This window comes from Coloeus monedula (genome assembly GCF_965178545.1).
Source record: "Coloeus monedula genome assembly, chromosome: 13".
In the NCBI taxonomy this organism is placed as follows: domain Eukaryota; kingdom Metazoa; phylum Chordata; class Aves; order Passeriformes; family Corvidae; genus Coloeus; species Coloeus monedula.
In genome coordinates, this window is record NC_138793.1 from 14,075,900 (window position 1) to 14,103,734 (window position 27,835).

Consider the following 27,835-nt stretch of genomic DNA (forward strand, 5'->3'; position numbering starts at 1 on the left):
CAAAGGTAGCACAGGCCAATCTGTGGCTCCAGTGAGTTCAGGCTCAATCCCAAAAATTCCAAGTTTGGCTGCAAGCCCTGTTCACAGCATCCCCAGCTGCCCCTCACTCCTGATCCTTCAGGGCAGCTGCAGTTTCTGCACAGGGTGCAGAGGCTGTGGCAAGCAGGGCAGCACAGACCAAGCTTGGGAAAGGGAGGAGAGCACTTACCTTTGGGGATTCTGCTCCCCTCTGGTCCAGCTCTCCAAAAATATGCTGGCACTTTTCACAGCTCCCCTACATGAACCCACTGCCAGCACGGTCCATTAAGACTCTGCTCTTTAATGTATTATTTCCTCCAACATTGCACTCCCCAACCCTGAACGCGATACAGCACTGCTTTAAAAAGATATTTACACACATCCCAGCATCACCCCCTTGTCAGCCCAAGGAGCAAGGCCTCAGCCTGTGCTAAGACCCAACCAGGGGAAGTCTCTTGCGGCCTTTTTGGCGGAATGGCAGCAGTGACAGAGGGCAACAGAGCTACTGTGGTGGTTTCAGATTGGTTTTGGTCGCATCCCTGATGAAATCACAGCATGGAGATGGGAGAGGGTGTTGATCTGTCCCCAGGCAGGGCTAGAAGCGCTTCATCTGTCGGCGTTCCTGTCGGCGCTGCTTCTTCTCGTTCGGCTCCTGAGCGGCGGGCGAGGACTCAGCTGTGAACCAGGGCCCCAGGATGTTCACCCACAGGAGGTAGAGAGCGCGTCCCGGAGCCTGCAAAACACACGTGGCACAAACTCGGTCACTCTGGGAACAGTGCTGGCAGAGAGGGTGCTGTGGGCAGTAGGGCCAGTCCTTCTGAGGAGGACAAAGCAGCTGGATCAGAGGCATCTCAGGGTGCACGGAAATCAAAGGCAGTGGCAGGCGTCCAAAATAAATGGCCTGAGTTCATGTCGTGGCTGAGGAACATATACAGTCCTCAGGCTTCATACACGGAAATCCCAACATCAGGTCTGAATTACCCAGAGGGATCCAACTGTCCAGACATTCCGCCTCTCCTTCCTTTGGAAAATACACCCACATTTCTCTGAATTTATTAAAAAAGCAATCCAGATGGTCTCCAGGGGACAGCCAAATCTAGGCTGCCCTCTGCCAGGCCAGCTAGAGAGAAATTTGTGGGTGAGGACTGAAATGAGATCAAGGACTGAACTGGGATAACCTTCCATGCTCCCACAATTGCCTTCTGTACCTTTGTGGGATATCCTCAAAGCAGCTGTGGGATTTTTTAACTAAATGGAGATGTTTTTCTCCTTCTGCACAAGCAGTTTTAGCTGGAGGCACATGAAAAATGTTTCAGGAGCAGAAAGAGTTTGGTGTGTTATGGGGAATGAAAGCCTATAGCATTTTATCTACCCAGAGGCACAGTGTCCAGCAGATCCCAGCCTTGGTCCATGCTGAATGGATGAAAAAGCCAAACAAGAAGAAATACTGTTTGTTCCAGACACAGAAAGACTCTGTGCACCAAGACAGCTTTGATCTGCCTCATGTTGCTTGTTGCCCTTTCATGGGACCAGAGGGAAAGACAAAGGCCAGCCTAGTTTTTGCGTGGTTTATTCACAGGGATCACGACTTCTTTGCTTTGTGTGGCCTCATTTTTAACAAGATTTGACAAAGAGATTAAAAAACATATCAGAAAATAGTTCAGGCCTGAAACAGGACACTGAAATGAAATGGATAAATAATGTCCTCCATCCTGAAGACAGGGAAAGACAACAACAGTGCAGAGCAAGATGGGAAACAGCAGGGGCTGGGGCTTACCAAGAGCCAGAAGTACCAGATGTAGAGCGAGAAGCAGCTCAGCACTTGGACTATAGCTGTCAGCAGGATCACATCCTTGAGGTGCCTGAGGGAAGAAAAGCAAAGCATTAAGCTTTCATTCCAACCCCTGCCAAACACGGCAGCACAGTCTCCTCTGCCAGCACAATCTGCAGCTGCTCTGCCAGCACGGTCTGCACTGCCTCTGGGGAGCGACCCTGCCCAACCCAGGGACTGTCCCTGCGTTTTGTTGTCCCTGCTTTGCCACACACAGTTATCGAGAAGAATCAGAGCAGTAAACAAACAACAACAGCAAAATACTCTGATGAATTAAAAGAGATGAACTCCCTCTGAAAAAAGAACGTTGAGAAAGCTGAGGAATTGCTGGGGGTTGGAAATCAGCAACAAAACCACCCCTCACCCCCACAGCTGAAACAGCAGCCAGCACTCACTGATTTGACACCTATCATGACATGAAGTGTAACTGCTCCCGACTGGCTGTGCCGAAGGGAGCCATTCCCTGTGCCATTTCACAGGCTGACAGACACACTCGGGGTCACTGCAGGACAAGCACACCGCAAGCTGAGCTACAGCAACAGACAGCTCCTCCTCCCCTCCTGCTTATCTGACTCCGGCTCTTCCGTGCCAGCCTGAGGCATAGCTGGGAGCAGCTTTGGAGGGGAATAAGCTGCCCACACCTCAACCACCACCCTCAGGGGATCTGACACCCAGGAGAGGTAAACAGGTATTAGTTTTTCAACACAAGCCTCGGCGAGTGCCATGAAGGTTTAGAAAAAAGGCCAACTCTCACTCTAGTTAAATCATCTGCTGGAATAAAAAACCCTTGAGTCACATCCAAGAACAGAAAAGAAAACAAAGGCAATGGCAAAAACAACACTGACTCAAGACACTGCAGAATCCACCATTAACAGCTCTAGCACAAGACACTAAGGGTTCAGTGACCTCTGGTATTACTAGAGGCCACAGAGGGGCGAAGACAGAGCTCCCACCAAACCCAACTCTCCCAGAGACCAGCAGGATGGGCCATCCTCAACCCCAGAGCAACACAAAGCATCCATTTCAGCGACAGAAAGCATGAGAGAAATGCCATGAAATCCAGAGTGCTCCAGAAGAAGCTCCAAAGGAGCAGCATTAATCAGCTGCAGCACAGGCAGCTGAGAGGCTGGAAAACATCCACTGCTTTCTGAAATAACTGCTAGCCTAGGGTGGTTCCCTGATCCCCAGAGAGGTAATTTAGAGGTACAGGGTAAGGATGGGAACTTCAGCTCTGAAGGTTTTGCTTTTAGAGCTCTGCCTCCCGTGTTTTGCATAGCCCATGCCTAAGATAAGCATTAATTCATGTTAATGTGTCATAAACCCTACCCCAACTGCTCAGGCAGAAAAACCTCTCTACCTCAGTAGCAAGGGAAGCACATCTGCAACCAGGACTGCAGCAGTGCTATGGCTGTGCCTGTCACCTTTTCACAGCAGGTACTGGGATCCCTGTGCTGCCTCCTGTCAGTCACTTCCCCTGACAGCACCATCACACACATAGAGGGCAGTTATCAGGCACTCTGTCTCAGTGCCTTCCACAATTCCCAGAGGCATCTTCCACAACCAGCAGCACACCTCAAACATCAAACTTCTGTATTTTCTCTCTTTGACTGTCCCACATTGTGTTTCACTAAAAAGGTATCCAAAATATTTCGCAATTCCACTCTAGAGAGCCAAACCAGTGTAAAATGGGAGAAAAACACTTGGCTGACCAGCATGGAAACGAAGAGGGGGGTAAAAGCACAGCTCACAAGTCACACCCCCGCTCCTCCTGGCCACCTTGTCCCTCGTCTGAGTCTCCTGCACCAGACATCTCAGTCACTCCTGCTGCAGGCAGAAAAGGTACCATTCCACCAACCCAAACACACCATGAGAGCTCATTCTGTGCAGAAACAGCAGGTTCTGTTCCCCACTGCCTGCTGATAACATCCCCAAGCAAAAATCAAAACTTATGTTAATAAAACTATATACATCAATGTATGACCCTGACAGCATGAGAACACCTGACACAACACAGAGGGCTCAGCTGGAAATAAAGCTCCACTGTGCTTCTTCAAAAGCCTGGCAGCAAGGGAAGGACAGAGGTAAACCTGGAACTGCAGGCCAAAGACACGGGAGGAAGGAGCCAAGGACCCCAGCACCTTGCTGAGCACACACTGAAGATCCCCAGCACAGGCTGGGCCAATGGGCAGAGGCTGAGGGCAGGAAGGATAGAAAGCAAAGCCCAATGTGTCCACAACTACCTGCCAATTTTCTATAACTAGTTTGAGGCTTGCTGCTGGAAAACACGTAAATCTAGAAGGTATTTCTGCTGTACCAGTGCTGCTGTCTCCTAATTTTATTTAGCAGCACTTTGCAGGAATTACTACAGTGTTTCCTACAACACTGTGGCATTCCTTGACCAAGAAAAAGACAGTTTTGCCAAGAACACAGGACAGGCAAACACTTGGTGCTGTCTGCAGAGAGACATGAAGAATGCACAAGTGTGGGGCACAGAAATGGCTGAGGAGGTGACAGGAGCTGGCTGAGATAGAGGGGAGAATTTTTAGTGTGTAGAGTATTTCAAGCCATGATGAGTTTGCAGCCAGGATGGGGTAACTGGCAGCATGTGCCCTTCTGCTCTGTCAAGCATTACCTGCAACGCCAGTTTAAAAAGAAAATACGTATCACTCTGTGCTGCAGCAGTGTGCACGCCAGTGCTGTTTGTTAACTGAAAGATGATTGTAAACTGCTCCTGCTGAACCCTTTGTAATCCCTTACCTCTGCAGCTCAGCCCTATGGACAGTGACCATGCCAGGCTGACACACCCACCTGGTGGCTCCTGACTGGGGCACACCAAGCCGAGTATTCAGGTAATAAGGACAGTTAAGGGACACTCTCAGAAAAAATGGCTACGGACTTCCAGCTCCCCTCATGCCCATGCCAGTGGGCAAGCTGAGGGAGGGAGCTAAGGCCCAGCCTTCTCCTCGGGGGCCTCTCCTGGCTCTGCGTGCACGCTCAGGCAGCAGGTCCTGCTCACCTGGACTCGTGTGGGTGTGGACACTCACTCTGCCATCCCCTGCTCCATATTCAGATCAATTCCCCCGTCAGCAAGGCTGCCATCGTCTGTGAAAGACGGCTTTGCCATGGAGTTCATGGACCGGTAGCTGGTGCCGTAGACCACCAAGCTGAAAAGGAACGCGACCTGCAACAAAGAAACCGCTGTCAGCCGCGACAGCCACGACCCCGGGGGCCTGGGGGCCATGAATGAACCTCAGCCCAGGTGCCCCCGCCGGGGCAGAAGACGGTGCCCGGCACTCACCCACGTCCAGGCGGAGGCGGCAGAGTAGAAGATGACCAGGTTCACCACGGCGTAGATGGCCTGTGGAGAGAGCACGGCACGGCTTTCCCTGTCTGCCCGCTCCCGCCCCGGTCCGGCCCCTCGCCCCGCCGGGCTCTCCCGGCCGCACTCACGGAGGCTCCCAGGATGATGCGGAGGTAGAAGCGCAGTGTCTCCCTGTTCTCCTCGAATATCTGCTTCTTGCCCTTGGTCCCCGCCTTCCCCTTGGGCTGCGGAGCCAAGAGAGGCGGTCAGCGTCTCCCCGGAGCCCGGACCCCGTAACCCCGGCCCCGCACTCACCGCCATGGCCGCGTCGGCTCCGCGCTCCGCTTCCCGTGACGCGGCGGAAGCGGCGGGACAGAGCCCGGGGCCGGCGGCCGGGCCCGCCTCGGGCCGGGAGGGGACGGCCCTGCCTGGGGGCCCTCCCACAGAATCGTAAAATAGTGACGTTGAAAGGGGTCGTGTGGTCAACATCTCTGCTCAAGCAGGGTCGTTCCAGAAATGGGTTTTGGGTATCTCCAGTGAGGGAGACGCCACACCCTTTCTGGGCAACCTTTCTGTTCCTTTGTGTTATTACCCGCACAGCGAAGAAGTTCTTCCTCATTTTCATGTGGAACTTCCTGTGCATCAGTTTCTGCCCGTTGCCTCTTGTCTTTTTGCTGGGCACCACCGAGCAGAGCCTGGTCCATCCTCTGACACCTCCCTGCAGATACTGACAGACATTGATGAGGTCTTCTCAGTCGACTCCTCAAGGCTAAACAGCTCCCTCACTTTTCTCCTAAGAGAGATGCTTCAGACTCTTAATCATCTTTGTTGCCTTCCGCTGGACCCGCTTTGGGAACTCTATGTTTCTCTTGTACCGAAGAGCCTAGACTCACGTTCCCCTCGGTGGGCCTGGGGACACACACATGCCAAGTCCTCGGGGGGTTTCTCTGCTTCCCATCCCCTGGGAACCTCAAGGCCTTTCCCCAGCCCGACCCTGCACAGCCAAAGGATTTGAGGTGCTGATGTCAGCCCTTCCCATTTCAGCTCCCCTCACAGCCCCTTGGCCAGCCTGTGCCCATCACCTCCCCTTGGCTCTTGGAGGTCTCCCACAGCACTCCAGCTGTGCTGGGGTTCTGCACAGCCTTTGGCCTGCATTCACCATAGCTTGGCTGCCTCCTGGGAGATGGTTTGACACGAGGTGAGAGCTGAGGCTGCAGACCCTGGCCCTGCAGGGCAGCAGCCTCACAGACACTGCCTTTGCCAGCCTCATCTTCCCATGTAACAGCCTCTGTAGGACCAGGATGCTGCTCTCCAAGCTGGAAGCCCTAGAGGCACCAGTTCACTTGCAGGAGCTGAGCGTGTCCAGCATATGACTGGGACTATCCACAGTGCTCCCATGCCTTCCTAGGCTGGAAATGGCCTTAGCTGTAGTCTTAGCTGTAGGGAACTCAACTCTGAGCACGCGCATCAACACCAGGAACAAGATCTTCTTGCCAGCCATCCTCCCAGCTTCTTCATGCCCAGCTCCCACAGTGCTGCCATCCCAGCCTTACCCACTTCGGCCCCTTTTGACCCTCAGTCAGTCTGAGGCCTTCCCCAAACCTTTGGAAAGGACACAGCTCTGAGCTCTCCACAAGCGTTTATTGTCCCAATACACAGGAGGCAGAGGCACAGCTGGATCCCTGCTGACCTGTGGCTGTTAGCACAACACCCTTGGGAGAAGCTGCAGGCACAAGGAGGTGCAGGGCACTGGGATGGGGGCTGTGGGGCTGGGGAGGAGGTAGCTTGTCGTGGTGCAGTAGTGCAGCAGCATGGCTGAAGTGTGCAAGTATCTGCCCCAGGTGGGGGAAGGCACCAGGATTGGCACAATGGGCAGACCAGGGTCTCCTCCTCACACCAGGCCCAGCTGAATGGTGCTGGGAAAAGGGGGCTTGTACCCTAAACACCCCCATTTCAGGACAGTGCAGAGGGCTCAGCAAAAACACCTTTCAGTGCAGGAGGGACATGGCAGGGCAGGCACATTATGCCCTGGAGATGCCAACTTAATGGAAAGGTGTGTTCTACCCTTTTTCTAACCACTTTGTTGTCCAGAAAGGATCCCTTACAATGATGGTGAAAGTGAGGCAGTGCAGATTCGTACCTTTGTAGTGTTACTCGCCCTCCAGCTATCCCAGGGCTGCCTGTACCTTTATTCCTGCCCACATCCTTACCCTCTCTGCCCAAAGCCTGGCTGAAGTGTGGGGGAATCAGTGCCATCACAAAGGGGTTTAACTGTTGGTATTTCATCTCACCCTGCCCACGGCAGTGGGACAGAACAGCCAGGTCACCCCCCTCGAACAGGAGGCTGATGCTCTGTGGCTCATTCCCATGCTTTTGTAGGAGAGCAGGACACAGGCAGGAAAGGGTGGGACACCCAAGACCCCAGCCAGCACCTGGGCTTGTCCCTTTAGGCCAGAGATGAAGGACAGAGCCTGGAAGGAGGGGTTTGATTTTGAAGGGCATAGAGGGTGGGGACAGGGCACGGGGAGGAATTCACTGCTCTGCATGGCTGAAGTCATAGCAGAAGTTTAAGTTGCTGGGGGGCTTTGGGACAGGAGGGGGATTGTCAGGAATGCTGACGTTCTCCAGGTCCAGCAGCCGCAGCTTGAGCTCCATGGAGAGCAGGACATCGAGGTCTGTTTGTGTTCGCTCACTTGTCATCTCCTTGCCCAGGAGCACATTCAGCCCATCTGTCCAGAGGCAGAACTGGGGAAGCAGAGCACGGGCATGTCTGGCACCGGCCCTGGGCAGCCAGAGAGCCCATCTCCCCTCTGCTGTGGCTTCCACCCCCAGGGACACACACGACTCCCTCCCCTGCCTGCTGTCCCCTGGCAAGGACATCTCTGTGCCTCCCCAGTGGGCCCTTGGAGCTCACCTCGTACCGGGTGGGGGCAATGAAGTTGAGGCAGTATTCCTCCATGTCGTGCACAATGGAGAAGGCCAGCTCCAGGACATCCTGCAGGGACAGCACAGGGGGTAGCTGGCTGCTCAGCTGGACTCCTCCCAGCCTCGGCAGGGTTCAGGGCAGGAGCTGCCCCCAGACTCCTTCTCTGCACTCCAGGAGACCCAAGAGGTCTCTGTCCATGAAACCACCCAACTTGCCATCATGCACCCACCCCCAAAACCCATCCCCAGCTGGACAGGATGTGGTGTGAGGTGCTGACCTTGTTCTGCTTCCCGGAGCTCTTCTCCTTTGTGTGTGGACACTCTTTCCCCACCAGCAGCATCTTCATGTCTGCCACAGGAACTGGGGCAAGTGGAAGAGCTGTGAGCTCCCTTTCCCTCTTCCTGTCCCTCTCCTTCAGGTCCCCAGTGAGCAGAGTCCAGTACAGCCCAAGTGTGGGGACTCACAGCCATCCACAGCTTGGGGTGGGGGGCTCAAGCCACTCTGCAGCTCCCTTTGGGAAGCCAGTCTGCCCCAGCCTAACTCCCACAGCTCCCAGTCCCACAATACCAGCAGACACTGGGGCAGCCACACAGCAGCCAGGCAGAGGGGCAATTCCACCTTAAGGCAGTCTTAACCTGGGGGTTATCAGAGGGTTCCCCTCCCTCCTTCCCACTCTCTCTCCATCACCTACTTTTCTCTGGTAGGCTCTCGATGGGGGGAGACTGCACCCCCTCCTCCACATCCCCATAGTGCAGCACCTTGTGGTTGGGGGACAGGCGGCAGTACCACAGCTTGTCTGCAGCAGAAGAGCCACAGGAAATGCTCAGCTTCCCCTTGCAGAGATGCCCTTCCCAAGGGGGATGGAGCTGCCCCCTTATCAGCACTCCCCATTTCTCCCAGCCCACGGGTTAGCCCACACCAGCTGTCCAGGGAGTCAAGCATTCTACTCCCACAGATTAATTGGGACTTCCCCAGTGGCAGGGGACATGGGAATAAGCCTCTGCCCCCCTCCCAAGCCCCCCACCCTGCAGCAGGGGTCTGGCACCCACCCTGCCTGCGGCGGCTGCTGATCTTGCGGAAGAGCGTTCCCTCACAGAGGTGCAGCAGGCGCTGCTGTCGGATCAGCTCCAGGAGCTCTGGCTTCAGCTTCTCCCTCAGTTCCCTGGGGTGAAAGCCAGCAGAAGAGGAGCACAGCCATTTCAACAGGTGCTTGCTGACCTCCCAGCCCCATAGCATTGTCCCTGCCTCGGGCCCCCATCACAGCCTCACTCCCTGCCCACAGCCCACTCACAGCACGGGCACAGCCAGCGTCTCCTCCTGGTGCAGCCGTTCCGTCTGCCGCAGCTTCAGAATCTCACTGTAGTTCAGTGCATTCACTCTGGTCTTGAATAGCTCCAGGGATGTGGGCTTGAGGGACAGGGTCCTGGTGATCTGCTCCCGCACCACCTGCATCACCTGCCAGGCCCAGGACACCAACTTCAGTTTGGCTACACTCCCCAAATCCCTGAATTTGTGCTCCCATCCAGGGAAGAAGCATCCCCCCTCACTTTGTCAAAGTCCTCCTGCGTTGCTCTCATCTCCTTCCAGGTCTTGTTCACCAGCTGGATGCAGATGCAGAATAGCTCTTCAAAGAAATGATCCTGCCCGAAGAACATAGGGTAAAAGGCCTGAGCCGTCTCCGAGCCTGTGGTGAGAAGGACAGATTATGCCAGACTCCCCGGTTTCTCCAGGGGATTTAAGTGTCATGGGGAACCTGGGTATTTCCCAGCCTTACATCCCCTTCCCATGCTGTTGGCCATGCCAGAGCCTGGTGGCCACATGGATGCAGTCCCCTGCCCAGGCAGCTTGTCCCCCAAGCAGCAGGGCAGGGAGGACAAGCTTGGGCACACGTACATGGCTCTCCAATGTGCAGGATCTCGCAGAGGATCAGGGTGAGCTGGATGCTGCTTCGAGCAAAGGGACATTCATGTTTGTCTTCCCGGCTGCTGTTCTCGAGGACAAACTGGAGAAGAGGGCCATGACTTCATGTTACATGGACTTGGAGGGCTGCCCCAACAGTGGGTGTCAGACATGCCATGCTCCTCCTGCATTCCTAGTCGAGCTGTCCCCCCCGGCAGGAAAAGCCATCCCTAAAAAAGTGATCCACTCTTCCCAAAATCCAGCCCCAGCCTCCTCCTTCCCTTGTGGCAGTGTGGGAGCTGGTCACAGGCACTGCGGGTTGGAGCATGGCTCATGCCCTTCTTGTTCTGCCCAAATTGCCCCAGTTTGCTTAAGGCCTGGAAACCAAGCTGTGAGCAAACCCCTAAAAATTATGGGGACCCTTCAGAGGGACTGGCCTCAAATGGCTTCTCCTATCCACAGGGAGGACTCGCCTCCATCTGAAACAGAGCAACAGTAGGACACTTGCCTGGCTGTGGCCAAGGACAGATCACAAGGAAAGGAAAAGAAGGTAGAGATCCACCAGCCCCCCTCCACCAGGGAGTTCCCTAGGAGAGCACAGCACCCACCCTGCTGTAGGCATTAGGGGTGTTCCTGGAGAAATACACCATGTTGTCCAGGGCAAGGAGTCCTGGTGGGGCACGGCGCAAATCCTCTGCAGGGTTGCTGTTGTTCTAGGAGGACACAGAGGATGCAATTTAGCAGCTGCTGCTTTGTTCTTTGAGCAGCAGTGTCTTCCCAACACAGCCACGGGGCTGGCCTTTGAGTCCCAGCAGCTCCACAGCACTCGCTGTTCAGGAGTCCCGAGGGAGCAGAAGGGAGATACTGCATGGTGGTCCATCAGCATCAACAGGGATACCAGGCTTAGGGGAGCCATCAGAAGGTGCCACCAAGGCCATGTGGTGGAGCCAGCATGGAGCTGGGGAGGGGATGCAGGGGGGACGCACCATGAAGCCCAGCTTGCGGAATTCCTTGGCACACAGGGATCGCCGGCGCTCGGTGCTGAAGCTGCCAGTGGGCACCTCGCTCTCTGACTCAAAGGCAGTTTGGCGCAGGGACTGGAGGAGATCCCGCTGTTCCTGGAGGGAGAGCGGAGAGAAGGGGATGCTGGTGAGCCCTACAGAATCAGGTTCTCCCAGGACAAACCCAAATGTGTTGGGTTCACCCAAATGTGAACTCCTTCCACAGGTGGAAGAGACCGGGTCCAGACTTGCAAGGAGAGTACTCCCAGACCTGTGAGTAGGGATCCATGGATGTTTTCATGCGATGCTCGCACAGGTTGAGGCTGACAGACTGCAGCACGTAAAGGTAATGGGCCATCTCATCCCCCAGTGGCTCGGAGCTGTGGATGATGTTCTACAGGAGTTCACAAGACAGAAGGTTCCCCCATGCTGCTGCTTCCAGTCCAAGCACAGGACCCAACAGCCAAATCCCAGCAGGTCCTGCTGCTCAAAGGGGTGTTGGGAAGTGGGAAGCTCCCCTTGGGGTTGGGCAAGACCTGTGTGCACTGAACTGCAGGCAGATGGGGGTGCCACCCTGGGCACGTGGGTGCCAGCAGAGCAGCACCCACAGGCACTATCAAGGAAGGGGTATGGGGCACACCTATGGCAACCCAGCCAAGCACGGTCATCAAAGGTTGGGGCTCAGGGGACAGGGCCTGGGGAGGAAAGACAGAATGAAGCACAGAGCAGACCCTTGCACAACCCCAACTCCTCACCTTGTGGATAAACTGCCTGAGGTTCTTCTCCCTCAGGTAGTCCATCATCTCCTAGGAAAAAAAAGGCTGTGAGATATTCCCCAGCTCAGCACACCACCATTTCCCCCAAAAAAGGAGGAGGCGGAGTGAGGACACAGACTTTAAACATCTCTGGGCTCTTCTTGCAGCCCTGCCATCCCAAAGAGCACAAACCCCACAGCAGAGGACCCAGCTGCCCAAGGTCCCATCACAGGGATGCCCCCACCCCTGAGAGCTCAGATGTGCCAGAGGCTGGGCCATCACAATCACTGTGCCACACCAACTGTGATACTTCTGTCATTTGAGACAAAACTCCTGACAGCTGAGGGCTCTCAGCAGAGCACCCCGGTGACAGAGGCACTGTGGTGCCTGACTCTGCAAAGCCACCACCCTGCCATGGTGCCCCTCACCCGCCGCTCAGTGTCGGTCGCGCTCAGCAGCAGCGCAATGAGCAGAGCCATCGCCTTCAGCTGCAGCTCGGCATTTGTCCTGTGGGAGGAAGAGCAGGAGCATGTGAGAGTCACCAGCTCTGAGGATGGGGGCAAATGGTGCTCTGGCCTCTCCACTTACGCCTGGAGGTGGGTGAGAAGACGGTCCAATGTCACTTCTTTTTTGACCAGCTCAAAGAGGAGGTGGCTGGTAGGCACCATATTCTCCAAGATAGACAAGGAGAGCTGCTGGATAGATGCATCCACTGCATTCATGTTGACGTAACTCACTATCTATGGGACACAAAATCATCTGTCTATGGCAGGCTGAGCCTGGGGCACAAGGACAACAGGGAATCCCACAGGCACAAACTGTGGATACTGTAGAAGACTCTTACCTTCTTGATGAAGACTGTACTAAGATTTTCCCAGGAAACAAAGTCATGCTCCATCAGCTCTGTGAAGGCTTTCAGGGTGTGAGCCAGCATCTCCCCTGTACTGGAGGGACAGATGAAAAAATACAGTGAGGATGGCTCCAGGTACCCCACTCCAATCCTACAGTGGTGTCTGTAAAATTGAACATTGGTGGGCATGTTAGAAACAGCTAGAGAGGAGAGCAGTGAGCAGGAGAAAGGAAAGAGACTGTTGGGTAAGAAAACAGACTGTCACTTAGTCATCCCAGGAACTTGACTTCCCCAGGAAGTCAAGGCAGAGGAACTTCAGTAGTTGGAAAGCTGCATCACCGTGGTACAAAGATCACTGCAGACAAGCCCTCGGGAAAGCTGAGCCACCCCATATCTCTCCCCCAGCTTCCAAGAAACGTGCTGTGTTGCTTGGTTCCACATTCTCAGGAGCTCAGGGGAGCTCAGGGGAGCTGCACCATCACATCCTGAAAGAGTCACACAGGCACTGGTATTTGGCAACCAGGGTGTTCTCGAGATCCCTGCAAATCTCTTGCAGCTAAAACCTCAAGACAGAGGGATCATTCAGGGTGGCAGAAATGAGGAGCAGCACTGGGGGCCAAGATGATCTCAGGAGGTTTCCTGGTAGCAAACCCCATGAGGCTACAGATAACCCAGCCAGAGAAGGGATGGAAGGTTCAAGTCTGGGCACATTCACAAGGAGTTAGGACTGCATATCCCTGGGGACCTTCCCCCCCCCCCGGCTGCCAGCGTGCAGGGACACAGCCACAGTACAGGCATCAACAAGTCAGGAACACAAAGAGTCCACTCCAACGCCCAGCTTGGAGCTCATGCAGCAGGGAGAAGAAAAGTCAAGGAGTGCAAGGAAAGTCCCGTCCTGATACTCACTCATTTCCTTCTTCCACAATAGAGTAGATTTGCTTCAAGCCATTCCTGCTGATGAACTCTTGAGCAAAGGTAACATCCTGGGAGAGGCCTGCAAGCTTCTTCAGTGAGTCAGTCTTCACATCCACATTCTTGCTCTGGATCCCAGTGTATAGCCGCTGTGCTTCTTGGTCCTACCAGGAAGGAAAGAATCAAGACAAAGGGGCTCATCGAAAGACAGTGAGAAGTTTGAAGGTGGCTGTAAGAGCTGAAGTGCAAATTTTGGAAGGAGTCTCAGGCTAGAGCAGCCCCAGTGAGGAGCTGGACCAAAAAACAGAGCCACCAGAGCAGAGACCAGGTGGAGCTGAGGATGGAAGTCAAACTGGCATGACACCAAGAACACTTGATGAGTTGGCCCACGCATCCAAAACATTTCAGGATATTTAGTTTCTCTTCAAACTCCCCCAAGCTCTGCCGAGGGAAAATGAAGGCTGAGACATGTCTCCTGCCTGTATTATTTCTGCTGGGTCTGAGGCACGGAGAAGAGCCATCATGAGCTCAAGTCACCAAGGGAGTCAGAAGCAGAGGGCTTGGAGCACCCACTGCAGGGGCACGTCCCACCAGAGCACGCAGTGGAGGAGGAGATAGGGGGGCAGAGGGATGTACCGGGGAGGTGGTCAGCCGTAAAATGCTCCCGTTCTTAATGTCCCTGCGGTTCTGAAAGGAGAAGAGGAGCCGGTGAGCCGGTGGGCGCTGCAGCGGCGGGGTCGGGGGCTGAGGGGTGTCTCACCGACTCGGTGATGTAGGTCTGCCGCCCGTCCGCGTACTGCAGGGCGTAGCGCTCGGCGTTGGGCAGGCTCCACCTGCGGCCACGGGCGGCCGGTCACAGCCCCGTTCGGCTGGTGCCGGCAGCCACCGGGTCACCGCAGCCCGGTCACGGGCTGTCAGGACCTGTCACGGCGCGGTGGCAGGCAGCGAGTGCGGTACTCACGCATCACAGACGTCCTTGAGCACTGAAGCGAGCGGCTTGCTCTGCGAGAGGGAGGCCGGCCGTGAGCTGGGGTGGGGGGGCCCGGGGAGGGGTGCGGGGGTGCCGGGCAGTACCTGCTGGAGCTCGATGAGCTGCGGGATGGCTCCCACCATCTGGATGGCGATCTTCACCACGTCCTTGGGCGGCGGCATGGCTCCCGCGGCGGCTCCGCACCGCCGGCAGTTCCGGGTTGCTGCCGCCGCCGCCTCCCCTCACGAAGGGCCAGGCCGCCGCACCGAGGCCTTGTGCCACCACCCCAGCCCCGGGCAGGCCCGGCCCCCTCACCTGAGCTGACGCGGGTGTGGCAGGACCCACCTCCGGTAGCAGGACAGGGCCTCCTGCTGGGAAAGGGCCCGGCATCCCGCCTCCCAGGGAACCCCATCCCCTGGGCTAGGGCAGAGAGCAGGCACAGGCTGGGGCAAGGTGAGAAACTCTGGAAAGTTTTTGTTTATTCACATCAGAGAACACTCTGTACAAATATCACAGGCAATTTTCTTTCCTTGCCAAAAAAGAAAAAAAAAAAGTATAAAAATAATCTTTATATATGAATCAAAAGTTCGTTTGCAACTGTAAATTTTTCTCTAGTTATCCTTTTCGGGAGGTCATCTAACTGGTGGCGAACATGAACACTGGGAAGAAGGGCAAGGGCCAGGCAGTACACGAAGAACTCGAGCTACACCAAAGCCACGGAGCCTTGCTAACACGCAGGACTGAGTGATTCCGGTCAGCTTCCATGTGGAGGGGGGAAGGTTCAGGGACTGGCTGCATGCAGGCTGGAAGTTCACCCCCGGGCGGGGTCTCACACCTCAGCTGTCCTGCCAGCAGCAGCTGCCTGCTGCCAAACTAGTGTCCCATTGCTAGCTGGGGAGTTCTTCATGCTTTTCCCAAAGAGGCTGCCAGTGCTTTGTTATTGCAGCAACCAACATTCCTTGTGGAGGAGTCCCACGCAGAATGAGAGGGCCTGAGGAGCCACCCCAGGGACACAGGTCCCAAGCACATATTCTTCTCACCTCTGCAGGCTTGTCAAACTTTACATCCCTTAGTGCTGGTGCTGCAGCAGGTTGTGTGGGTCACAGGCAGTGAGCAGCTACGCGGAGAAATTAAACATCAGCTGTTTCAGTGGATGGCTGGAAGCTCCCTCTCTGCAGCAGCCAGCCATGGCCTGGTCTGACTCTCTGTTCAGCAGTTTGCAGAGCAGGAAAGGCAGGGCAGCTGCTTCCACTGTGGTGGCAGGAAGATGTGCAAAACTAAAGACACTCACAGGATCTGACCAGAACCCAAAGTTGGGGCTTGCAAAATACAACACAAATACATCAAGGCATTTCTACTCCAACTAAGCTGCACAAGGTCCACGCCTGGTACCACCTGATGATCCTAAAGAACCCAACAACAGACCTTCCATTACAAAGCAATGAGAAAATCTTGTGGAAAAATGATGCAGAGAAAGCATCGCAGTAGGTAAAGACCTGCCACAGGATCAGGAACTGGGAGTGTGAGTATGGGCACGAAGGGAGCAAATTCAAATATACAGAAAACCTGATCTTGAGAGAAAATGGGGTAAAAAAAAGCTCACTATTTTGACACCACCTACATAAACTGTCACAGCAAAATACTACTGAATTGCTACTGCTTGGTCGCCTTTCAGACAGTTGCAGGTTCAAGTGCAATGGCTGGAAAAAAACAGCTATTTGCAAATATGAGCAGGCTCTGATGTCCCTGGAGTACCTTACAGGCACCAGCTGGAGCAGTCTTATCCTTTCAAACATCTCTTCAGTCAGGCAAAAACAAAAATTAAAAACGAAACCACATTGGCACCTCTGCTTTAGCCCTGTAGAAACAGCACAGCTGCTGGACAAGGCGCTGGAGCCCCCGGGGTTGTGCATCAGCAGACTGGTGAAAGCAGATCCAACATTCCTGCTGATGCACAAACAGGGAAAGGCTCAGCACTCCTGGGTCCTACAAGGAGCGCTCCGCTCCCAAGTCCCACTAGGAGGCACAGCTGGCTAAAAAAGTGCTTTTTGTAAAACATACTAGCTTGGTCTGAAGTCACTGAAAGAAATAGACACTTTGGTGCCTTTTTTTTTTCCTCTGGATGCCTTTCAGAAATAAAACTGCCCCAATCTGAACCACTAACACAGAGAAATCTAACAACCTCCGGGCTTGTGAACTGACCATGGTATTGGGGCTCCTTGTAGCAGCTGGTACCTAGGAGGTGCAAAGTGCCTCTGGGAGTGCAGGAAAAACCAAGGCATGCAGATTGGAGGAAGCTCAGAGAGGCACGTGGGCAAATTCTGCAGGTGAACTGGGAACACTCAAAACACAGAGCCTTTGAAAAGAGGCCCAGGATCCAGTGGAGAGGTGCGGGGGGGGAAAGCTGCACGTGTGTCTTGCACGTGCACCAGAGGAAGAAGCAAACTATAGGGAGGCTCCCAGCCTGCAAGTCCACATCTCTTGGTTCTGAGTCCATTTGAGAGCATCTCTGAATTACTCGGCCATCGAGCTCTAGCACAAAAGGAATCCAAAAATAGACACTTTCCAAAGAGTTACAAAACAGTCCGTGTTTGCGGAGCTCACAGCCGCACTGAGAAGTCAGAGGTTGAGGACAGGCACATCAAAGAGGTCACAGACACCTTCACTCTCATCCAGGTTATAGATGTAGTCATGATCTCCAGGTGGAGGGGAGAGACGGAGCAAGGGAGCAAACACTGGGGAAAGAGAAGCCCAGGGTTGGTTACAAAACTCAGCACTCCCACCCCAGCTGAGAGCTGCCAATGGCACTGAGCAGAGCAGCCACCTCACACTTGCAGAACTGAAGAGACTCCTGGCTCTCACACCTCTCTCAGGGACTGGCAGGACAGTGAGAACAGTCTGTGTCCAGAGCCCATAAAAGATGAGGGTGAGTCTGCAGTCACAAGGCTGCCAGCTGGGGGAAGTCACACAGCATGGTCTTCCTCCTGGGAAGACCACGCCATGACAGGAGACTAAGAGACTCACCTTCAGATGACATCAGCTCTTCCAGCAGCTCAGAGTTCACACATTCTGGGGAAGAGACAAGCATGATAGCAAAACTCTACTCTCCTGGTCTGCTCCTGAGTAGTTCCTCACTTTCCCCACCCTTGTTATCCCTTCTCTGGCTAAGGCACAGCATGTGCAGCAGGCAGTGAAAGGAAGCTTGCACTTAAGAGAGATAAAACCATGTAGTAAAAGTAATTCCAGCACAAAACACTATGGGAGAGCTCCAGCTCCTGTGGCTTAAACTGCACAGCCTTAAAGCAGCTGCCAGTGCCAGGGCAGCATTACCAGGATCACATAGGGATGAGAAAGGCTGCATGGAGCATGCTGCAAGGACCGTTCCTCTGAGCTCTGTAGTGCTGCTCTTTTCCAGCCCTGAGTTTTGCCTCTGTAGCTGTTGACTCTGTTTTGTCCTTTGCTCCTGGATCTTTTATCTTCCCCCTCCAAACTGGGAAGAATACTCCATAAAACCACATACTTTACCATAGACAGCAAACATCTCCTTTACAATAGCGTCCACACAGTGAGACAGTAGACTTACTTTGGGTAATTTAGATCTTCTACATGGCTGGGCCTTTGCTGAAGTTTATGTCTCACATTGTGAACTCAAACTTACTCTGCAGATGTACTTTGACATCATCAAGACTTCATCCACTATCTGCAGCAGAGGTGCTGGGCAAGGAGGAAGGATTTTCTCCAGGCTGACTGTGGAGCCCAGGGCTAAGAGCACACAAATTGGAGACTCACACGGGTCTGTGTTTGGGTCTGTGGGGATTTTTACCCAAAGGCAGCACCTTCACAAAGCATCTGCTAGAGCACACAACTAGGGACAGCTGTTGTACTTCTCCTGTGACCACCACTGAAGTGCTTGGGTGTACTTGGCCCTGCCTGGCTGTGGGGCTACAAAGGATTCTGCCAGCAGTGAAGAGAAATAAATGTACTGATAAAAAATTTCCCAGTTTAGGTTTATGTCAAACCAAATTCCTTCACCTCTTCTGCCCTTAACCCAGAGTCTGTCCCACCATTAAGCAGCAACCCACAGACATTCCTTGGGCAGAGTCAGAACTCCAAACACAAGTAACAGCATCTCCCTCCCCTACTGCTTCAAAATTACCAGCTCCTCCACCACCACCACTGAGAAGTATTTTGAAGAGAGAACACTATCTCCCCAGATTATTTGCTTGGATTAGCCTTGGGCAGGCTAAAGCTGAAACAAGACTTAACAGGGATTTTTCTTTTCCACAGTGCTGACAAGCTGAAGGAGCATGGGAAGGCCGACCACGGATTAGTGTCGGCATGGGGACAGGAAAGCCCTCGCTGGTGTGCTGCAGGCAAGATCTAGCAGAGGTTGCTGGAAACATGGAGACATAAAAATACATACAGAAACCAGTAATTTTAAGAGTGCCTAACTACTCTTTAGTAGAGGGCCAGCAGCCGCCAATGACCACAAGCACCTTACAAAACCACATCCACAAAATAATCCAAAAGGGAGCGAATAAAACAAATTGTCCCTTTTCTGTGGATAGATGGGCACAGAAAAAAGCTGTGGTCAGGGAATGAACGTACCTCTCATTGGATCAAACATCTCTGACAGCTCTTTGGGAAGTTCCAGTACTGCAAATACAACAAACCAGATGGTTTGGATCATTACATGAAGAGTCTGAAATGCTTTATAGCAGAATCACCCACAAACCTACTTGCTCCTTACACACCCAAATCATCCAGAAATTCTGCTCCCACAGTCTGTGTCAGATATTTCTGCTGCAATGACAAGCAACAAAACACTGAAGCTCCACTACTTTAAAATAAACTTGTAGGAGCCCTAGGACATGAACATGTTATCACAGTCAGCAGCTGTGTCTGTAAACCTCACCCGGTACACTGCCTCGATTACCTTGTGTAGGATGAGGACATGCCTTTGGAGAGGCACAGTGATAAGATATATGCACATCCAAGGCCTAATTCCACAACCAAGATGACTCCAGACAGACAGCTCATGCTTCTCTGAGACATGCCAGCAGCAGAAGTGAACAAAGCACTGTGTGAGCTGCATTTAAGTAAGATTTCTTCTTCCAACCATAACCTAACCTTGAGTGTTTCTGCAGGGAAGTTTGGCTTCAAAACATTCCAGCAGTGTGGCTTACCTAGAGGATGCTTTTCTCTCCTTGGGCCAGCCTGCCATTTCCTGGCATAAAGCTCCAGTGTTCCTTTTTTAAAGCACATCAAGGAGCTCCCCAAATACATACTGCAAGATCACTAAGAACACAAGATCACTAAAGACAGATGAAGTATTCCTGGGTAAAGGAGGGAAAGTGAGACAAGAGCTCTCCTAATACAGAAAACTCCCCCTGAGTTACAAAGGTGCTCTCAGTGGTGGCTGAAAATTCTATAGCTTCACACAGTCTCAAAGACAGGACCTTACTCTACAGAAAGGACTGAAAGGGAATAACCCTACATGTAACAGCAGAGACGTGTGTCATGCGGGTGTCCCTTGCAGATTTTCTAGTACTCATGTCACAGAAAGCAGCAGGACACTAGACAAGACCCAGTCACCTCGTCACTGTGTTTCCTGGCAGCCTCACAGGGAAATGCCTACTCATCCTTTGCAGACCCTGGCTGACAGCAAAGGCAGAATGGAGTTCAGCTCCTTCCTCCAGGCCCAGCAGCCTTTCCCTCACTCCCAGCAGCAGGATTTTGGAGTGACACATGAAACAAGCAGCATACTCACTTCCTGTGGGGTCAGGCTTGATGGGCTCAAAGGAGGTAGAGGTGCTGGGCAAGACAGAGCTGCTGTCCAGCGAGGCTGAGGACTGCAGCAGCTGTGTGTCCAACGCCGCTGGCTGGCCCTCGAAGTCACCACTGCCCTTGGACTCTGCCGCCGGGACATCGCACTCTGGAAACACACAGACACACCCAGGAATGTCATCTCCCACCAGCCCCGAGGCAGCTGTGGCACAGACTCAGCCCTCGTTGGCAGTGCTGGCCAGGTACAAGCAGCTGCACAGGGAGAAGCTTTCCTGCTTTCCTCCACGTCCATATCTGCACGTATTTTCTGCTGATCAGTGAACCTGCATGATCAGCTTCTCTCCTCCAGGTGCTCCTACAGGCTGGCACTACCCCGAAATCAAGTGCCTGATTTCTCTGAGCACAACCAGTGCCACTAACCACGGTCAAAGGAAGGATAGCAGCAAAGGCAGTGATGCCCTTTTGCCAGGAGCCCTCAACGCTGCACATCCAGCAGTGCCAGCCCCAACGGGGCCAAAGAATGTACCCTCCTCTGCCAGCCACCAGTCTTTTTCTGCCTTCTGTAGCTCCCTCTCACCTGTGCCTGCATTTTTCTGTGTGGGAGGGCCATGGTCCTGAGTGCTGGTGGGTGTTGGTGTGGAGGGCTGGGTGCTGCTGGGAACAGAGGCCTCCTGGAAGTGGGCGAGTGGTGGGATTTGTGGTTTGGAGGGTGCAGCTGCCTGGCACTGAATGAGGTCTTCAGGGGGAGGGACAGGGAGTACGACAGGAGGAGAGCTCCAAGTATCTTTGTTTACTAGGAGAACATCAATGGGACCACTTGTACTCTTCAGGTGGATCTGGTATTTCTTCTGTCCATTTAGGCCCTGAGAAAAGGCAAAAGCAAAACACAGACATACCTTAAAAACCGTTTCCAAATAGAACATCAGTTTTCCATGGGCAAAGCATACATGCACACACACACAGAGCCCCTGCACTCTGCCCATGTGTTTATCACTCACCTCAGGGATGGGAACCTCCAAACGTGTGCCAGATGGGGCACGAATCACAAGGAGGGTGTCTCCTGTGAAAACAGAACCAGTCAGGGCTCCTGGCACAAGTTGTTGTGATGTTAATTAAGCACTGATGAAGAGCCCCGCCTCAAACCCCACCCCCCCCCTCCTGGCAATCTTCCATGGAAGGAAGACATCTACACCCCAAGCACATCATACAGCTCCTAATGTGCCAACGGCCCAGGGCACAAAGAACCTGCAAAGCTTCCCCTAATGCAACCCTGAAGTTTTTCAGCAGTGTCTTTATCAAGACTAATCTCTTTTCTTCAGAAGAACTGGCTTAAATTCACTCTTAAGAACATCTGAATCCTAAGGGAAGTATCCTTCATTCTGCTGTCACAAGCTTTTAGATGTGAATTAGAAACAAAAGAGCTGCACTGCCAGCAGAGAGATGGGGCTGGACCAGGCTCAAAGCCAGGCTGCCAACCTCAGGCTGGTGTCCCAACACCTGAAATCAACACTCCCCAGTCTCTACCATCCAGAGCTGCCTGGTGTTAGCTGTACTGGACCCTCCACAGAGCCCAGCACGTGTGGGGCTGGAAGCCAAGCTGACAGCATCCTTCCTTTCCAAGTTCTGCAGCTCTTTAAGACCTGCACCCTAATAACTCAACAGTCACAGGAGAGCAGCTCCCAGCCCATACCTGGGTTTAGAGAAACGTGAACAGAGAAATACCAGAGCTGTGAATATCTGACATATTTAGATCAAGCAGCTTGCAGCTTTCACTTTGAATGTTTAAGTTTTAGTGTGGTTAATAGTCACAGTACCCCAGTATTCTGCATAAAGTTTCACTTGGTAATTAACACAGAAGATCCCCAGAGTGATGAGAGTGGACAGCAGAAAAGCACATCCCTTAATTTCAGGCAGGCAATCAAAGGTCAGATCAGCAAAAGGTAAAGGGATTAAAAATAACATGGGATTTGTCAATTGGATGGGACTTGCTTAACAAATCTACACTTAAGAAAAACGTAAAAGACATTAAAAATGCATAATAAAGCTCAAAGACATCAGCTCAAGCTGTAAGATCTGTTAGTTTCAAAGACAGGTGCTGGGTTTGTATCTCCTTTGAAAAATACATCCCAAATACTTGTACAGAACAGCACACACTAGGTTTCCACTTCCTTTTTGAATCTGCAAGTGCAAAATGCATCACAGCAACAGATGGGAAAATTATGTTTCCCAGTCACTAAAACCTCACATATTCTTACTTCTCTTTTTTCTTTTTTTAATTAATCCCTATTTGACAAGAGTCCAAGAGTGGAAATCTTGGAGCAAGCAAGTTCAATAGTCAGGTAGAAAAACCAGGACCTGAAATTCAGCCTGCACCACAGTTTGAGAACAGAAGAGGTCCAACAAAGAACCTCTGAACAGCTCAGGTGTTCAGGAGAGGAAGAAGAGTCATGTAAGGCATATTCATATAGGAAAACAGGACAGGCAATGGAAAACCACGAATGAAGCCTCCATTCTAGTGGGAATTGACACCTGCCCTCAGTAAGATCTAATCTCTGCATGTTTTGGTGAGGTCTGACCTCAGACACAAACCAGTTTACAAAAACCAGGTGCAATGAAATGCAAAACACTCAACCAGCCAAGCAATGAGCTGTCTGCTGGTCTCCAGTAAACTCTTCCAGACTGTTGTGAGTGATCTGGCCCGCAGCTCTGTCAAACTGAAAACACAATCCCTGCCCCCAAAAGTGCAGCTTCAACCAGAAGAAACAGTAAAGCCAAGGGAGTGGTGATGCAGCCGTTACACCAGTGGGAACTTGAGCAGTGTAAAGGCTGGTGAACGAGGAAAGCACAAAGGTAACAATGGCAAACAGAGGGGCTGGTGAAGGGCAGGGCAAGAAAAGTGCTTGGAGGAGACGAAGAGAGCCAGACACAGGTGAGATTACGCATGACTGGGGGCAGCCAGGATAAACAGCTTCAATCTCTGCAGCAAGCAAGCAGATGCAGGTTGCCAGGTCAGGAGAGGTCAGGCACCCGCTGAAGCAGAAAGGAGCTGCGACTCTGCACCACTACAGCTGGGAAGAGCAGCTCATGTACTGAGGCTGCCTCACTGCATGCTGGCCACCAGGCATTAAACTGGTCTTACATCTATCATTAAAAGTGGCAACAGAAGAAACAAAGACTCCTGTGGGTTTTCTTCACTTTTGCCCAGAGACAGAATATAGGGCTTTTGATACAAGCCCCTCCCAACTTTAGGAATAAAGGAAGGGCAGAGAAAGTGGTGCATTCCCTTCTGTCCTCCGCTGTCTCCCTCCTGCGTTCTTGTTGGCAGGGGGAATGATGTAGCTGAGAGACCACCTTTAATACTATTTCCCTGCTTACACCACGGTTTCTACTGTGCAGTAAAATTTGTTTCCTGTCATTAGAAAATTGCCCACCCAAGCCCTTAAAATTAAGGGCTTCTAACAATACACATACCCACACAGTGAAACCCAGCAAGAAGACTTCCTTAGGAACAGCACCTCTGTTCCTTTAAACACAAGTAAAAGATATTGTCTGTCCCCTCTGATGGTGACAAGAAAGTTAGAACTCAGTGGTACACAAACCCAGGACAGCATCAGAGCTGACATTACATTTCACTTGATGCTGTTGGGCAGCCCACAGTCTGCTGCCCACTCTTTCTTGGAGAAAGGAGAACAGCTGGGACAGACTGACAGGGCTGCAGCATCACATCTTTACAATAGGGCACCACTTCCTCACCTGTGAAGCACTTGCAGATATCTTCATGTGTCACATATGCTAATGTTCTCAAGGTTAAGGAGAAAGGCTGCAGCTTCCTGCACAGACAGCTCTAAGGACACCGGGTGTTTCCTTCCTGAGCACAAGGAACACCATTCCAGAAGGGTCTCCATGCCACACTCTGAAGTGGTCTGCAGGTGAGGTCTGCAAGCTCCAGCTTGTCAGAGCTGACATTCTGAGATAGTTAAGCCATAGGAGCTGCTCTGCGCTCAAGAAAGTGGCACCTGTGACTCAGAAAGAAGCACTTTTCTCACTGTGGTAAACATTACTGTGTTTTTGACTTCCAAAAGCCAGAGGAGCAGCTGGATGCAGGAAAAAGCAGGTTTCCAGGCTGGACAGTTACCCTAATTTCAAACCCAGGTGCTGCCTTTTGACTCTTTTGGTGCAGTTTCTCCAGCAGCAACAGGTCAGCACCCACCCAGCCCAGCAAGCGAATGCGGAGACAGAGCCATCAGTTCACACAAAGGATATCGACTGTTCTGCATGTCTTCTGTAACATTTTTGATGCTCTGCTGAACCCACATCTTCTGCTGCTCCAGCTCCTGTTCCCGCTGCTCCAGGTCCTCTATGTCTGCCTTCAGCTCGATCAGTTTGTGAGCTATTTCACGTGTGTTGCAGCCAGGACCCACCCCCCTGGGCAAAGCAGAAATGGGTGAGATACATCAGCCTCTGGAGGCATCCAGACCAACCCCAACCTCTCTGCCAGCCTCTTATTCCCACCCCTGTGAAACATCAAGGCCAGATTGCCCGGAAAGCCCTGTCTGTACCTGCTCTAGATCCCTACCTCTCAGCACAGCAATGTTTGGTACATATTTCTATTTCCCAGTCTAGCAGGACTCTTCCCCACGTCCAATGCCATGACAGACATCTTTTCTAGCCCAAGGCAGTGCAAATATTTAGTTTGTATCAAACTAACAGCTTTGCTGTAAGAGACACACCATACGTACTTCAGCTTTCCTCACTGTGCCATCAGCACAGCCCAGCTGGGGGAAGCATGAGCATGGACCACTGAGGAACCTCCCTCTGCACTGGGCATTTTAACCCCACTGTCACTTAAACCTGCGCTAGAAGGGACCTGTGAACGATTTAGACCATCTCTGCCACCCACTTCCACTGGATGCTGTTCTTGGACTTCTTCTCAATCAACCCGATGCCTTCCAGGACATTCGTGATATCGTAGATCCGTCGCTTCTGTCGCACAGCCAAGGTATCCGCAGCCTGCAAAAAGGTTAAGATGCTTAATTCCAAACTCTAAATCATGTTTAGCTCCTTCCTGCCTGTCAGATTAACTCCTGGCCAAGTACTTTGCTCCCCATCTCATATCTCCCCTGTTCCAGCAATTCAAGTTACACAGTCATGTTCTTGATCTCATATGACCATGAGAAGAAGTCACTCATTCTTCTTTCTTTCTTACCCCACTAAACACAAACCAAATTCCAGCCATCATGCTTGCAGTGGATCCCAAAATCGCCATTCTCCAGTAGCAAAGCAGTGTTTCCAGTACTAGGAAACAGTAGTTCAGCAGCCTAAAAAGTCAGTGCTCCCTCAGGGTAAAAGAGATGGAGATGGAAAGGGGAATGCTGAGAGCTGTCTGGGCAATGCTTCAGCGAAGTCAACATTCAAAAGTTCTTTTCTAAAGCTGATATGATGCCACTTGACTAAGAATCAACATATTTTCAAGAGATTCCTCTGTTTGAAAGATGCAATTCCAGGTGGAGAGTAAACATGAGCATGGGGCTTCCCCGCCTTGCTCACACGACCCTTCTCCTCTCAGGTTTCAGGACTTGAGGAATGGCACCGTTTTCACTGCCACATGGCAACCTGGCACCAGCAAGAGTTAACGTGTGCACAGCCAGGACCAACAGTGTCAGTGGCAGTGCAGACAGAGCAGGTCAGCACAGGAATCGTGTCCCTGTCACCCACCAGGCCAGGATTTTGGAGACTCTACGCCACACAAATCACACTGACCAACATGAATCCACTTAATGGACATTTGAAGCAGGAAGATATTGACAAATACAGAGACAAAAACTTGGTACAGGCATGGAGCCAGGAAATTCCTCCAGTCCTGCATTGTTAGAGCTTTCTGGCACTTGTCTGCTGCCTGCAAAGGGTCAGAGCACATTCACACATGTGTCCACATAAAAGGTGCTTCTATAAACCATAGCAAAGGAACTTTCCTTATAGGAAAGGCCTGGGATTGAGTACTGTACATGGCACAGAGTTACCTCCTCTAGGTGAAGATCTTAAAAATGCAGAAGCAAGCTGCATTCACAGAGCACTTCTCCACTGCCTAAAGGCATCGGGGACAACCTCTGGCAGGTGACGCTGACCACACTCCCCCTCCTGGTGTGTGCCGGAAGGGTTAAGTGCTGTAGGAATGGTGTACTATAGGTATGTGTTTCTATAGGTGTCTGAGGCTTTGCAGGGCCGGATCATTATGGTGCCAGTAGTGATCAAGTGCAGGGTAAGAACACAGAAGAGAACAAGGTGGTCAAACGGGTATGCGACTGAAGCACACAAACACCTGCACTGTCTGGCAAGGTCCTGGGGAAAGAAAAGTGCCGGGGACAGCCCGACGGGGTGGGGAGAAGGGCTGGGAAGGAGGAGCAAGAGGGGGTGTGAGGGCGGCCGGTGCAGAGCCGCTGAGCACGGCCGGCGGCTCTGCCGCACTCCCAGCGACCCCGCTTTCCCTGCACCTAGAAACAGAGGATCAGTACGGCTGGAAAAGCCCTCCAGGATCATCGATCCCAACCATTAAACCCCACCACTAAACCATGATCCTAAGCACCACATTCACACGCCTTTTGAACACTTCCAGGGACGGTGACTCCACCGCTGCCCTAGGCAGCCGTTCCACCACTGCCTGGCCACTCTTTCCATGAAGAAATTTTTCCTGGTATCCAATCTAAACCACCTGCTGCACCGGACGCTGCCGTGTCCCCGTTCTTCCCCTTCCAAACCTGCTCCAGCCGCCGGAGGACCGGTCCCGCCGGAGCCCCGCTCCCCTGGCGGCCGCTCCCTCCGAGCCCACCCCCGGGGCGGCGGAGCCCTTGCCCCCCGCCGGCTGCCCCCGCACCAGCTTGAGGTCGAGCACGCCGTCCTTGGCCTCCTGCAGCAGCGACACGAACTTGGTGGTCAGCAGCCCCAGGCTCTTCTCGTGCCGGCTGGGCGCGCCCGCAGCCCCGCTGCCACCCCCGGGGGGCTGCGCCCCGCACTCCGCCATCTGCCCGCCGCCGCCGCCGGCTCCGGGGCCGCGCATCCGCTTCCGGGCCGCGGGGCTCCCCGGGAACCTCCGGGGCGGGGACGGCGGCGGGGCGGGGACGGGGGACTCCCCCCCCCCCCACCGCCTCCCGGGAGTAGGGAGGTGTTCCGCCTTGCTCCGGGGGTCTCCTCAGCCCCGTCGGTTTGGGGGTCCCCCGGGTAAAGGCAGGGGTGCGTCCATCCCCTCGCCGTCCTGCGGTGTCAGAGTCAAATCCCCGCCCTGTGGTACCAAAGCCAAACCTCAGCCATGCACCCAGCTCGCAGCGCCTGGGTGACGGGCGGTTTGCTGCTCCAGCACACCCAGTGCCGGGGGAATCCTCCAGCCTGTGCCCGGGGAAGGGACACGTCTCCAGGTCCACCCGCAGTCATGGAGGGTCCATCCCCGCGCTCTCGCCTTCGGGTCAGGCTGGCACAGTGCACCCCTTCCCGGCTGATCCCGCCTCGACTGGGCTCGCACTGTGGATGGGCTGGGGTCTGACACCCCGCTGTCCTCCCCGAGCCAAGCCGGGTGCGAGGGGGCAGCGCTGCG

At 53.2% G+C, this 27,835-nt stretch overlaps 3 protein-coding genes across 4 annotated transcripts; all 3 read right to left on the bottom strand.

The window, feature by feature from the left end:
* Window positions 1-315: 315 nt before the first annotated feature.
* Window positions 316-5,512, bottom strand: TMEM208 (transmembrane protein 208). The gene is made up of 6 exons (XM_082289788.1): window positions 5,466-5,512; window positions 5,300-5,395; window positions 5,148-5,207; window positions 4,894-5,030; window positions 1,796-1,880; window positions 316-751 (listed from the first exon to the last, which is right to left on the bottom strand). Exons 1-6 carry the CDS (start codon window positions 5,469-5,471, stop codon window positions 614-616), a joined length of 522 nt encoding a protein of 173 aa, XP_082145914.1. The 5' UTR covers window positions 5,472-5,512; the 3' UTR covers window positions 316-613.
* Window positions 5,513-7,682: 2,170 nt separating this feature from the next.
* ELMO3 (engulfment and cell motility 3) lies at window positions 7,683-14,645 on the bottom strand (the record flags this gene model as incomplete). Its single annotated transcript, XM_082290019.1, has 20 exons — window positions 7,683-7,895; window positions 8,065-8,145; window positions 8,354-8,436; window positions 8,768-8,872; window positions 9,126-9,238; window positions 9,368-9,531; window positions 9,624-9,760; window positions 9,970-10,078; window positions 10,584-10,688; window positions 10,962-11,093; window positions 11,248-11,370; window positions 11,732-11,782; window positions 12,160-12,238; window positions 12,320-12,471; window positions 12,576-12,675; window positions 13,488-13,657; window positions 14,130-14,180; window positions 14,254-14,326; window positions 14,455-14,495; window positions 14,568-14,645. The coding sequence occupies 20 exons, from the start codon at window positions 14,643-14,645 to the stop codon at window positions 7,683-7,685; spliced, it is 2,160 nt and encodes a 719-aa protein (XP_082146145.1).
* Window positions 14,646-14,993: 348 nt separating this feature from the next.
* Window positions 14,994-27,304, bottom strand: E2F4 (E2F transcription factor 4; the record flags this gene model as incomplete). 2 transcript variants are annotated; one of them, XM_082289948.1, is made up of 10 exons in its annotated part: window positions 14,994-17,198; window positions 17,488-17,532; window positions 19,072-19,119; window positions 20,234-20,398; window positions 20,828-21,113; window positions 21,249-21,310; window positions 24,004-24,045; window positions 24,512-24,675; window positions 25,151-25,260; window positions 27,122-27,304. In XM_082289948.1, the coding sequence occupies 10 exons, from the start codon at window positions 27,302-27,304 to the stop codon at window positions 17,083-17,085; spliced, it is 1,221 nt and encodes a 406-aa protein (XP_082146074.1). In that variant the 3' UTR covers window positions 14,994-17,082. The 2 variants fall into 2 exon arrangements, with proteins under 2 accessions (XP_082146074.1, XP_082146075.1); XM_082289949.1 differs by lacking the exon at window positions 19,072-19,119.
* Window positions 27,305-27,835: the final 531 nt, after the last annotated feature.

Bases quoted from the DNA above. Each gene is read 5' to 3' on its own strand.
- TMEM208 (XM_082289788.1), bottom strand. The intron at 1,881-4,893 runs GTGAGTGTCCAC...TTCTTCCCTCAG, and splicing joins ATGGAGCAGGGGATGGCAGA to GCACCTCAAGGATGTGATCC. The intron at 752-1,795 runs GTAAGCCCCAGC...TGTGTTTTGCAG, and splicing joins TCTGGTACTTCTGGCTCTTG to GCTCCGGGACGCGCTCTCTA.